Raw genomic sequence first — 13437 nt, forward strand, 5'->3', positions numbered from 1 at the left:
ACCCAATGTGTTAAGCTACAAGCTTGATCCCTCCTTTATATGGTCATTGCACAGCTTGTGACAGTGGTTATAGCCATCTGCGGCTCTTCCCTATTAGGGATGCTAATTCCGGGTCATTTTTTCAATCCCCAGGATTGAAAAATACTTCATCCCAGAATTACCAGGATCGGCTCCCCTAATAAAAAAAAAAACCTGCCCAGCCGCCCCACGTATTTACTTACATGTGTGGTGCGGCTGGGAGCCAGGTGGGCGGGCGATGCTGCCGGGTGGGTGGGCTTTTTGACTGGGAGCCCGGCAGGAGTCAGGATAGAACAGAACTGTCTGGCAGCGCACCAGGATCGAGGTGGGCTGTGTGGTCTGTGCAGCGTGACCTCTTCTCACTGAGCAGAGCTGCACTGCTGGGGGCAAGCAGTGTCTGAGCGTGTGCTCAGATGCTGCCCGGCATTAGACTGCGCATGCGCAGTCCAATTCTGGGATTTGAACCTCCAATCCCATGATTGAAATCCTGATGTTTTGGGGTCCAACTCCCCTGGTCCCACTGATCCCGGGATTGGCCACCCTAATACCTTTGTTGAGGAGGGGGCTGCTGCTGTTTTGTGTGCCAGAGGAGAGGCCCTGTTGCCACTGGCTGTGTTACCTCCATAATGAGACAGGTGCTGGGACTGGTGTATGTGCAAACCCCAGGTTCTATGGACTGCACAGGCTGTAGTCCATATACTGTAAGTCGTTTGGGTTGGTGATAAGGCAGAGAGTTGCTCCCTATAGGAACACCGCTCTCCCAGTCCTGGAGGTGTGAGGTAGGCAGATTGATCAATGATTATAAGGAAAATGCGAAGGAATTGAACACTTTCTTTTCATCAGTGTTTACTAGAGAGGAACAAATGTTGGGAATATCACAAAACAATACAATTGATAATGTCCCATTACTTAATATTTGTGAAGTATACATTTTTAAATTGGGCTAAAATTCTAAGTGGTATGCCTCAAGGTATGGTGCTGTGGTCTAGTGGTCTAGTGAGCAGTTTCCATTTTTGCAGATAACTGTGTAAGGTAGTTAAATCAGATCAGGATGTGGCCTCTCTGCAGAGCAACTTAAATAAACTAGAGGATGGGGCAGCAAATGGAAGATGAGGTTTGATTGGGTCCATAAACATGCATGCAGTCTATAATTTAAAGGGGGTTTTCATCAACAGTACACTCAGCTGCAGTGCTCAGTGTTAAGGAGCAGCAGTAGCAAAGGCCAATAAGGTATTAGCGTGCATAAAAAGGGGCATAGAGGTGAGGGAGACAGTGTAATCATGCCACTGTATAAATCCTTGGTACGGCCTCAACTGGAATACAATGTACAGATCTGGGCACTAGTCCATAAAAAAATGAAAACTTGGAACTCTAATGGTGTGTACACATGGTACAATTTAGACGACTATATAGTCAAAATTGTATGGTGATCGCACAGGTTTTTTTAACCTTTCAATCCCAATATACATTCCCATACAGAACAAATCGAAGCCAGATAGATAGGACTGCATTGCCTATATAGTACAGATCTGTACTATATAGTCAAAATTGCATGCATGTATTTTGGCTTGCTGTGCAATTCGCATCGGGTTTGAATAGCATGGCTGTCGACCGTGTGTACACGCACACACAGACATTCTAGGGTTAATTTTGTTGGGAGGAAAGCGGAGAAAACCCGCGCAAACACGGGGAGAATATACAAACGCCACACAGTTAGGGCCATGGTGGGTATATATCTAGTATATCTATGAATAGAAATGACATGCATCATGGCAAACTTAGTAAAAGGAGATATTAAATCATTGTTACATACACTAAAGGGTATGATCTGACATTCATAACACATCATATTGAAGGCTTCCACTTATCTCTCTGCTGAAACAAATTCTATCCGGACTAAAATTATTACTACCCCAGAGCGTTGATTTGGCTTGGTTTACGTATTAGAGCCTCAGGTTACAAGTAATCTCTTTAATATTATGATTGTATGCTGTAAGCAGCATGAAGCCAAACCTATAATATTGCAAAAGAAAGGTTAGTTATGTACGCCATCACACTTCTCCATATGCCCCAGACTCCTCCAACTGCCTCTTTTATTCCATGAGACATAAGCAGCTGTGAAGGCCAATATATGTAACCTCAGGGTTACTCAGATAGCCAATGTTCTCACGGATGATTCAGTGCTGGATATTAGGACACAACACTTGTATCTTTGGTAGCGATAGGAGGTGTCTTTTTTTTTCCTCCGGTGCCTCCTCAGTTTTATATGACTGCTGTATGAAAGATGCAGCAGTGATGTGTTCTACGTCCTATATCTTCAACTGAATAAATAAAATGAATAATCTCATGTTCATTAACAATCTTGTCTATATAAAATGAACTATAGAATTGTTGCTTAGTCAGTTATTTTGGAAACTGGCTTTGTGTATATGTAGCAGTGCTGCTTTGTTATCTGTAAAGCTTTCCACATTATTAACATTTCATGGGTCACAAATCGATGAATCATTAGTTTATCCTGATAATAACAGGGATCAAAAGAGTCCATACCAGCTCCTGACACCCGGATCCCATATGGGAGCATTCCCTGATGGTTACCTGGAATTATCCCTGCCATCTCCAAGCACATTCCCAGATAAGCATCATCGATTGGGAATAGAGGTATGTACGTTGATGCCCTGAAGATAGAATAGGAGGTGAAGCCTGACATAAGAATGCCAGCACCGGAACAGTAGGGAGGAAATGTATTGCCAGGAAAAAGTTCTTCTGGGACATGGTATTTAGTGTTGTTTTCACGGACAGGAGTCATCCCTATATTCAATGACCCAACAAAAAGATGACTGTCTCTTTCATGTTTTTCTAAGCTTTGCAAATATGTGATAACGTTGAAGGTGTGGACAAAGACATCATCATCTCCATTGAAAATGAACTGCACTCCAGGACATCTATGATTCTGCCACTGGAGGAAAAGGACCTGCTTCAAGGTTAAATTGTAGAAGGTATCTTCAAACCTCCACTGCAATATATCTCCATAGATCTGACTCTCTATAGCCAGCACCTGCATTAACTGCTTTGCTTCTCTTTGTGCCCTTGAGACTCCAATTAAAAAGATTCTTCTTACTTTGCCAAGTCCAAATGTTTTCTCTTCTCCCCATGTTTTCCGGATGACCTCACGACGTTCGTAATTTTCTGGAGAGCTCTTGATAGCTAATAATAGGAAAATGTCTTTAGAGGAATTAGGGCCGCCACACTTCATGGGAGAGTCGAGTAGCAACTGAAAACTCCTGCAATGACGATAAGTCAAAAATGTCTTCATGTTCTGTGTTTGCATATTAAAATTTGGGAAGCTTTGAATGGTATCATTTTCTACGCATTTGACAAGTGGTTGTCTAGAAATGGCTGGAGGGACATGACGAATAATCACCGTGTCTACTGGACTGGAGTTTACAGCATCTTGGGTTTCACTTGTTAAAAAAAGAGAGCGAAGAATGATGATAGTCACCACGAATGCAAACCAGAGACTGAAGTTATGTTTTCTCATGGTAACTCTGATGTGACTCTGAGAAAGGTGAAACACAAGAAATACTCTGTTATTAGCAATACTGATTTTTTATTAAATATGTGGCTTGCATTGATGATTTGGGGCTCTATGTACTAAGCCTTGGAGAGAGAGAGAGAGAGATAAAGTGGATGAAGATAAAGTACCAACCAATCGGCTCCTAACTTCCATGTCACAGGCTGTGTTGGCAGGGCTTAGTACATAGGGGCTAATTCAGATCTGAACGCAGGGCTGATTATCTAATCCTAATGTAGTGGCCAGCATTTGTGGGATTGCCCTGGAAAACACAGGTCGCTCCTGGCCATTAGGAAGGAGGGACCCTGATCTCAGCAGTGGTCCCGAACTCCACACGGCCTTCACAGTGCCAAGTAAGTCTAGACCTACTAGGCCTCTGCACACAGAGGGGTAGATTTATGAAGCATTGATAAGGGAGGAGAAGTGATACAGTGCCTGGTAATTTATCACCGGCCAATCAGCTCCTATTTAAACCCAGCCTGTAACTTAACAGTCAGAAGCTGATTGCAGTGGCAAACGCAGGATTTTCAGAAGGGGGTTTCCAGAGGGGCGGAGCAAAGCACGGAGATAGACATTTATATGACCCAGTATATCCCGGGTCAGTTAAAGTATTATAGATAGACCAAATGTATATAAATAATAATAATAATAATATACATACATACATACATACATACATACATGGGTTTCAACAGCAGTGTAGACCCCTGGGCATAGCAATGTATTGGGGCACCTACTGATCCTCCAGTGGTAGGGGTGGGGGAAGCTTTGATGTCCCCCGGGTGGTAGGGGGTGGTGTATCAACCACTCAGCATGTAGGGCCTGGATCAGTAATTTCCACTAATTACCCCTTTACTGCACAGATGGTGGGAGAAGGGGGCATTGGGCTGAATGAAGGGGCCCTGATACATAACTTCCAGGGTGGTAGAGGATGTTTAATATGCAGAGCAGGGGTGTATAGTGGAGTGGGCTTATTATTCATAATTTTGGTGGGAGGACAGCTTGCTTGACTCAGATATCTCCAGTTCCCAGAAATAGATTTATTTTAATGGAATTAAAAACTAGAGAATCCCACCTACCAAATGGTACTGGGGACTAGGGGATCAGAGCTCAGGAGGCAGAGCAATCTGCCAACGAGTATATAAAACTACATTCCAGGTGTGTGGAGCTGGAGCAGTAACCACCTGCTGGAAGGCTGATATCTCTGGTTCTGGGAACAGTAGAGACAAGCTACTAGTGTCCTTCAAAGGGGAAGAGTCCCAGCTTTTGGAAAAACTCTAAGTCAGACAGAACCTGAAATATCTGACTGGGAAGAGCAATTAACAGGCTTGGATGGGGACCACTGCTTTAAAGTCCGATATCTCCGGTTCCCTAGGGCCGATTTTTAAAATTCTTGTACCCATGGAAAGAGGGGACCCTCAGCTTTCAGCCTAAGGCCCTTAGACTCCTGGGGGGGTTTCTGGGTACTCAGAAACCCACCCTGCGTGCGCTACTGGATTGGCCGGTGATAAAGTACCAGGCACTTTATCACTTCTCCCTTATCACTACTTCATAAATCTACCCCAGAGGGTGAGGGACATATTTATTCAATGGGGGTTGAGTGTGAATGAATTTCTCCTTCTTTGCGCAGCTGCGATCGTATTCACAGCCATGCACAGGTAATGTCTCTGGCGGTGTGGCGGCTACGTGATCGCTGGGCGCTGAAGATTCGCAGCCATAGCAATCAGGTCTGAATCAGGCCCATAGACACTTTTATCAGTTATACAAAATTCAAAGCCCTGTTTCCTTTTTCCCCGAAATACTGGTTATTAGTTAAATAAAAACATGATTACTACAGTAGACTTCTTATATTAATTATTTCTATTGAGGTAATCACTAAAATGGAGTAGAATCACTAAAAAGTAAAAATTTGTAATAACCAAAGCCATATTGTTATAAACATTATTAATTTTTTTCTATTCCATCCCTTACCTTGCTGCTTGGCATATAAACCTTGTCCTTAATATAGTGCTCAGTTGCATAAGCTCCAGATTTCCGCTGTAACTACAGGCAATAGGAGTAAACTCATGAGGCGAAACTCTGCAACATAATTTTAATAACGGTAAAGCCAGCCATACTGTTACATTACATTAACAGTACATGTCATACATATTATCTACATATATTTTTACTTGTTCCTACATATAAAATATTTAGGGATGTGGTCATTTGGTCTACAGCATGATGATTGACAGTCATTAGGGGGGTTATTCTAGTTCACTCTTTCTGACAAATTCCTTCTTAGGTGGTCAAAACCATGTGCACTGCAGGGGGGCAGCTGTAACTTGTGCAGAGAGAGTTAGATTTGGGTGCGGTTTTACTTCAAAGTAAGATCTATATTGCAGTGTAAAAATAAAGCAGCCAGTGTTTACCCTGCACAGAAACAAAATAACTCACCCAAATCTAATTCTCTCTGCACATGTTACATATGCCCCCCTGCAGTGCACATGGTTTATTCTATCTAAGAAGGATTTTGTCAGAAAGAGTGAACTAGAATAAGGCCCTAGGTCGACATGGTTATAGGTGGACATGTCATTAGTTTGACAGTGTCTAGGTTGGCAGTCAAATGGTCGACATGTTTTTTGAGCTGACATGTGCTAGCAGGCAGTATTTCATGCCCTACCCTCCACTAGGGTGTGTTGGGAGAATAAGATAGTGTGCCGAGCGTAGCGAGCAATGCAAGGGGATGCGGTGCACTTTAAACTGTGTCCATGTCGACTGTGTTGACATTCAGATAAAAAAAACAGCGAAAACCCCTATGTCCACCTTTTAACTGTCGACCTAGACACTGTCGAACTAATGACCTTTCAACCTAGAACCATGTCGACCCTTTCCCATGTCGATCTAAAGACTGTCGACCATCATGCTGTAGATCAAATGATCCCAACCCAATATTTAACGGGTAATGAGATAAGATGGATAATGACTACAGTAAGTAAAAATAAGCCCCATGCCCCTCCAGTGTTCCTTTGATGTTTCAATTAAAGAAAAATATGTATAATTCAAGTAGAAACTATTACATATACTGTATATCAGTGGTTCCCAAACTTTTTTGAATCACAGCAACCCTGAGTATCAGAGTTATTTCACGGCACCCTTATTCAAAAAGTTTCTTATTGAGAAAATCAGAAAAAAAATTACGCCAAGTAAATTATATTTATATCTCATCCTTGGTGGTGGGGATTTAGTAAAAATAGGCTGCAAGATGAATGTGGACACATTTGTATTTAAGACTTTGATCAAGGGAGAAAATGCAATAGCAAATAATCTAAATCAGGGGTCCTCAAATTATTTTTCTCTGGGTCCCCAATAGACAATAAAAATAATGACAGGACCCATGCAAGTTACACATCGCATGTGTAGTCAGCAGACAGCATATGCATGGCAGTATTGTGGAGGCACAAAATGATGTGAGGAGTCTAAAATAACAGACCACTCAAAAGTTTTTTCAGACTCCTTGGGTGAGATTTAATAGGATGAGAGATTCAGAAAATGAGAGATTTTGTGAGAAATCTCCAGTTTTTTTAAATCAGCAATCATTTACACTGCAAAATCAAACTGATTTTGCAGTGTAAATGATTGCCGCTTTAAAAAAACTGTAGATTTCTCACAAAATCTCTCACTTTCTGAATCTCTCGTACTATTAAATCTCACCCCTAGAATCACTGACAGATTAGAAATTTCATCAGCCCGATGGAGTCGCGACCCCATGCTGAGAAGGTTGGTACCCACTTTGGCGTCAGGACCCACAGTTTGAGAACCGCTGATCTAAATCATTTTCTTAGTATTCACTACTGATTGAGAGTGGAAGGGACTATACTTACGTTGCAAATACATTCATAAAGATTAGGTAGATACAAGTACATTTACAGAGGACAAGATCCTAATAGAACTCTCAAAACTGAAAGTAAAGAAATCAATGACACACCACTGCACAAAAGTGAAAAAAAGAGGCAATTAACTACAGAAGAATTGCCAGGAAAGTAATAAAACCACTATTTAAAAATAAATAAAAAAAAAGCTTCTGGGTAATGCTGCACTGTCCTTTAACCCCAGAATGGACAGTCCTGGGTATAATGGATACCTCCGTCAAGCTCTCTTCTGACAATAAATATATTTTAACCATTGTATCCAGTGTTGCACGCAAATGCATATTACAAAAATGGATCTCACACCTACCACCATCCTTAAACATGTTTAAAGAATAACTTTTTTTCATCTTTAGAATGTCATGGATAGAAGCCTCTATACAAAAAGGTCCCCACATAACCAAATTCTTACGCCTTTGGGATAACTACATTAACACAAATTAACATATGCTTTAACCGCACATAGAGGAACTATTATTCTATTAACTGTTAACTATTATTTGCTATGATATCTTAGCTGAAAATTGCGGATGCACAGTCCATTCTTGGTTCTCTTCTTCTTCTTTCTTTCTCATCTCTTTATATCCCTTTATTTAACTCCTTTGTTCTTCTTTCTCTATCTTCCTTATGTACATAAATACACTACCAACTTTAATCTACAATTACATGAACACACCCCCAACCTTACAAATTTCCCCCTTTCTCCCGCTTCCCCTTTCCCCCTTTTTTTTCACTACCCTCCTTTGTCCGTGTCTTCCCTACTTAACCATCGCTTCCCCAACCCCCCTCCCCCAATATACACTTCATATAATGTTTTGACATTTACAATACCTTTTATAAAATAAAAACTCTGACCCTCTTTAGTTTATGTTTAAACATTAATGTTTATATGCATGACCAAAAAATATACTTGACATGATTTTCTCTTTAAACATATAATATGCATGATACCGTGTTCTCACTGCGAGTGAGAAATACACGGCTTTTCCCCGGCATTGAAATGCCGGGGACTGCCGCGCTGGACCCCCGTTCTCACTGCAAGGCAAATTCCCGGGTGCAGAAGTTCTACCCGTGAATTTGCCTTTTAACACGGGCTTTTCGGCAGTGTGAACGGGTCAACCTGTGTCTGCATACCCGGATCACAGACACGGGTAAAAAGAAGGGTTTTACCCGTGTCTGAGATCCGGGTATGGGACCCGTACACACTGCCAAAAATCCCGTGTTAAAAGGAAAATTCCCGGGTCTACATGTTAGACCCGGGAATTTGGCTGCAGTGAGAACGGGGTATAATTGTATTCAAATTTACAGAAAAAGATACTGTACAAAAGTTAAATACACATCAGAATATACACAATTTATTATTATAATTGTCTATCAAGACTATTCATTTTTTTACATTTCTAAAATTTCTAAAACCAATCAATTGTTTTACTTGAAATTGCTACTTATGTAAATCTTGCTAAACGATGACGTGTATAATTATGAACAAAGAAAGAGCTATAAGTGGATACACGCGCTAGAAACCATGTATAAATAAAAAGATTTAAGAATTTATTAAACAAATATATTTCACTGGCCAGTGATACTAAACAATATTAAAAACAGATATACATATAATATTAATAGCTGGTTTGTTCTTTGATAAACCAAAGAACAATTTTTTAGACAAGGGATGGATTGGCACATGTTATTTGTACAATTAGTAGGTGTATTGTAAGGTTTAATTTATGTATAGACCAACCAACCAGTAGTAACTGCTGTTGGTGGATATTCTAACAGCGATATATTTGATTGGTGGTGCTCCCAAAGAAGTTCAAACCGAACTAGAGAAAAAAGTCAAAGAGTGACTACAGGGAACGCTATAAGGTTTTTGGGGCACACTTTATGAAATAAATGATAGTAGAAATAAGACTTAACTTTTATTAGGTAGCTAAAATATTATAAGACGCATATAAAGAAAATGGATACATTTCAAATAATATATATATATATATATATATATATATATATATATATTAAGTCTTATTTCCACCTTATTTCTACTATCATTTATTTCATAAAGTGTGCCCCAAAAACCTTATAGCGTTCCCTGTAGTCACTCTTTGACTTTTTTCTCTAAACTAAAGAACAAACCAGCTATTAACCCCTTCCCGACATTTGACGTATATATACGTCATGGCCGGGAAGTACTTCCCGACACATGACGTATATATACGTCATGACTTCAAACTGTCACCCCGTCTCGAGACGAGGTGGCAGAGGGACAATGTCTGCTGTCCCTGGCAGCAGACATCCTCCCTCATTGCCCAGGGGGGGCAGCGATGCCTCCCGTCTTGGGCGATCGCTGCTATTGGCTGTTAAAAAGTGAATAGCCAAAAGTAGCGTTGAAATGCATTGAGTGTAAAATTTAGACTCTGCTGCCCCCTAGCGTCCCAAAAAAATAAAGGCGGTTTAAATAATGATTTAAAAATAAAGAATAGATATGGTCTTTGTTAGTTATTAACTATTTTGAGTGATATGATTATTTGTCTCACAAGCAGAAAATGGAACATTTTGCAAATAGCAAAATGTTCCATTTTTTCACGACACTTTGGTATTTTTCCCCCCCCAAAAAAAACTGTATCGACCAAATTTCACCACTAATTTAAAGTACAATGTGTCACGGGAAAACATTCTCAAAATCACTGGGATAAGTAAAAGCAAAAAAAAGTTATACCCACTTAAGTGATACATGTCAGATTTGAAAAAAATGGCTCTGTCAGGAAGGCAAAAACTGGCTGCGTCAGGAAGGGGTTAATATTATATGTATATCTGTTTTTTAATATTATTTAGCATCACTGGCCAGTGAAATATATTTGTTTAATAAATTCTTAAATCTTTTTATTTATACATTGTTTCTAGCGCGTGTATCCACTTATATCTCTTTCTTTGTTGCTACACTGGGAATTGGCGTCTCCCTTCCACGCTGCCTGAACCCTATATGCAAGGGAGATATCCTTGAGACTAGTTATGTTTTAATTTCTCCTCTGCGTATATATTGGTATATATTTACCACCATTAGTGGATTCAATAGCATTTCTGGGTTGACAGGGAAAACCTATAATCTTATACATTTCAATAAAAAGATTATTATAAAAAAAAAGCTGGAGGTCACTGGCCATCTACCCGCTCTTCTGCTCCTTTCTCCCTAGAGGGTGCATCCTCCTGTCCCTGCATAGTATCCTGTGGGTCAGGGACTGCTGGCTGGTCCGCACTCTGTGTCATCTGCTGAACCACTGCAGCCAGGACAGAGCTTCAGGAGCTGGCTGCTTCTGCACCCTGGGACCTAAGTCCTCCTGCCTGCTCTCCACTGCCTGGTTCTCTGAGGGGCCAGTCGAGTACTCTGGGGCCTCCTACTTCTACACCTCTACCTGCCACTTCGCTGAGTCCTACTGGTCTGCTCCCTTGGCCCCACTGCAGCTTCTGCCACACTGCAGATTCCCACCACCCAGCTCCCCCATTTCTGTCCAGCTGTCCTAAAGTAGGACTGTGCAAGAAATTGCACAGTCCTACTTTATTTTTGATTCATCCTCCACTGTACTGTTTCTACCTGGAACTCTGCTCTTGGCCTCTCACACATGCAGAAATCTTCTAATAAAACTCTGAAGCCAAAAAGAGGCGATATTTCATATTTTAGAAGGAGTTCAAGGTCGTCCCAGCAAAGGAATCCTGCCTCCCCTCTCACAGTGCCATGGATAAAGGTGATCCTCATTCCCTATCCACCATCGTAGCCCCCGGCACCCACATTACGGAGTTCAAAGACACGTTTGAAACCAAACTCAACAAAGTGGTTGCCTCTATTAAATCTAAAGTTTCAACTTTTGTCGCAAAACAACCAAACTTGAATCTCGCCAGGATGGTTTCCAGAGAGCCTTACACGGGTAGAGATCTTGATCATATTGTGTCTGAGCTCTCTGACTTCTGCACTAACAACGAAGATTTGGAAAACCGATAATGATAAAAAAAACATTCACAATATTCCATAAGAGTCCATTTTCCGTGATGCCTTGGAACCATACCTGAACCGCCTGTTCTCTTTCCTGATCCCTGATCTTGGATCTCTGATACTTCGATCTGAGGAAGCCGCTAACACCAGACTAGGAGGCGGGGAAATGCGTCATCGTTGATCACTCCATCAAAGGTTCAATTATTACCAACTATCTGTAATACAAGGAGGCTCTCTTAATGTACCTGGATATAAAGCAAAGGAGCGATTTCCAACCTGCTCCCCCAGCCTGCTAAAACAGCATTGTGTAGCTGTAAATTATATCTATCCACCTGGGGTCTCTATAAAATGAACAGGACCTAAGAGAGGGACCGAACTGTTGTCTGGCCAGAAATACCAGGACTGGTAACATTATTACCATTTTTAAACTTGTTATTTTTATTTATTTTTTCACAGTTTACTAACAACTACTAACCTGCATGCTTTCCATTAAGAAAAAATATATGGATTATTAACACCTATTGCAAGGCACTTGAATAACATACTTAGCTGCAAACTGTGAAATTCTGACTTTTATGCTACATATATTCTTCTATATATTATATATATTTTTTATGTTATTTTATAATTTTTTATTCTAAATGTTCACTGGCCAGTGATTTGTCTATAGATATTAAATCTGTTTATATATAAGTAGTTCCCAGCGCAGTTTTTAAATGTTGTCTGACATTTTTTGTTATTGTTAAAGGATTGAGCATTCCTTTCCAAAAAAACGCTGCAGGGGACTACCCCACCTGTTGCAAAAGGGAGGAAATAATTTCCTCTAGATAGCGCGAGTATTATGTTTGTGTTTTGATCATATTGTGTCTGAGCTCTCTGACTTCCCCACTAACAACGAAGATTTGGAATACCGAGAACGGCAAAATAACATCCGCATTCACAATATTCCATAAGAGTCCATTTTCCGTGACGCCTTGGAACCATACCTTAACCGCCTGTTCTCTTTCCTGATCCCTGATCTTGGATCTTAGATACTACCATTGGAAAGGACTCACCAAGCTCTACGGCCCAAACCCAAAGACATTGATCCTCCCCGAGATGTGATTATCCACTTTCTCAGCTACAAAGACAAGGAACTCATCCTTGCCCCCACCAGGGACATACCCCATATTATTTTCGACTCCATAAAACTCCAATTCTACCACGACCTCTCCCTCTTGCCAAACAAAGAGAATTTCGGGATCACATCAAAGTTCTTCCTGATAGGATAATCAGGTACCGAAGGGGTTTTCCCTTTAAGCTCATTGTCAATCTAAATGGTAAATCCATTCTTATTCGTGATCTCCATGAATGTAAGGACTCAAGGCTCTGAAGAATCTGTCCCTTCTCCTGATATGGTCCCCAATTAAACATAAATGCTCTTTTTTTTCTCTTATTATAATGTTTTTATCCTGTTTTCTCCAATAATTTTTGGACTAGATGTTACCCTCAGGATTATTGATTCAATGGACTGTACAAGACCTATATGTATAGACGAGTGTGTAAAGGAGACTGCAATTTCACATTATACAGTAGTTGAAAATGGTGTACTCTATAAATACGGTAACATACGCATTCGCATAGAAAAGCCACAAAATCCATATTTAATATTTTATCCATATAGTGCATAAGGCACACACAGTCTGTACACTCTTCCATGGCAAGTTACATTGTTCTAGAGTTGACTAGTATCTCTTGTAGACAACAGATACTGGACTATCATTGTTGCAAACAGCCATTGTGAAAAATACAATGTAGTTTTACTCATCTGCTTTCCTCTATTTCCAATGTAAATACCATATGTGTGTCTAAACCGCACGCATGAACACTTGAGAATTGTTAATCAATAGATGGGTCCATAGATTTTGGTCGGACATTGTTACACTAGAAGTCAGAACAAATAAAAACACAATATA

At 40.5% G+C, this 13437-nt stretch overlaps 1 protein-coding gene across 1 annotated transcript; it reads right to left on the reverse strand.

Annotated features, from left to right (window-relative positions):
* Positions 1 to 363: 363 nt before the first annotated feature.
* LOC146073972 (acetylgalactosaminyl-O-glycosyl-glycoprotein beta-1,3-N-acetylglucosaminyltransferase-like) lies at positions 364 to 11669 on the reverse strand. The gene is made up of 3 exons (XM_083181608.1): positions 11556 to 11669; positions 5561 to 5668; positions 364 to 3574 (listed from the first exon to the last, which is right to left on the reverse strand). Exons 2-3 carry the CDS (start codon positions 5573 to 5575, stop codon positions 2414 to 2416), a joined length of 1176 nt encoding a protein of 391 aa, XP_083037734.1. The 5' UTR covers positions 5576 to 5668; positions 11556 to 11669; the 3' UTR covers positions 364 to 2413.
* Between the last annotated feature and the right edge of the window lie 1768 nt (positions 11670 to 13437).

Source organism: Crinia signifera, chromosome 1 (genome assembly GCF_055691185.1).
Source record: "Crinia signifera chromosome 1, ASM5569118v1, whole genome shotgun sequence".
NCBI classification, from domain to species: Eukaryota; Metazoa; Chordata; class Amphibia; order Anura; family Myobatrachidae; genus Crinia; species Crinia signifera.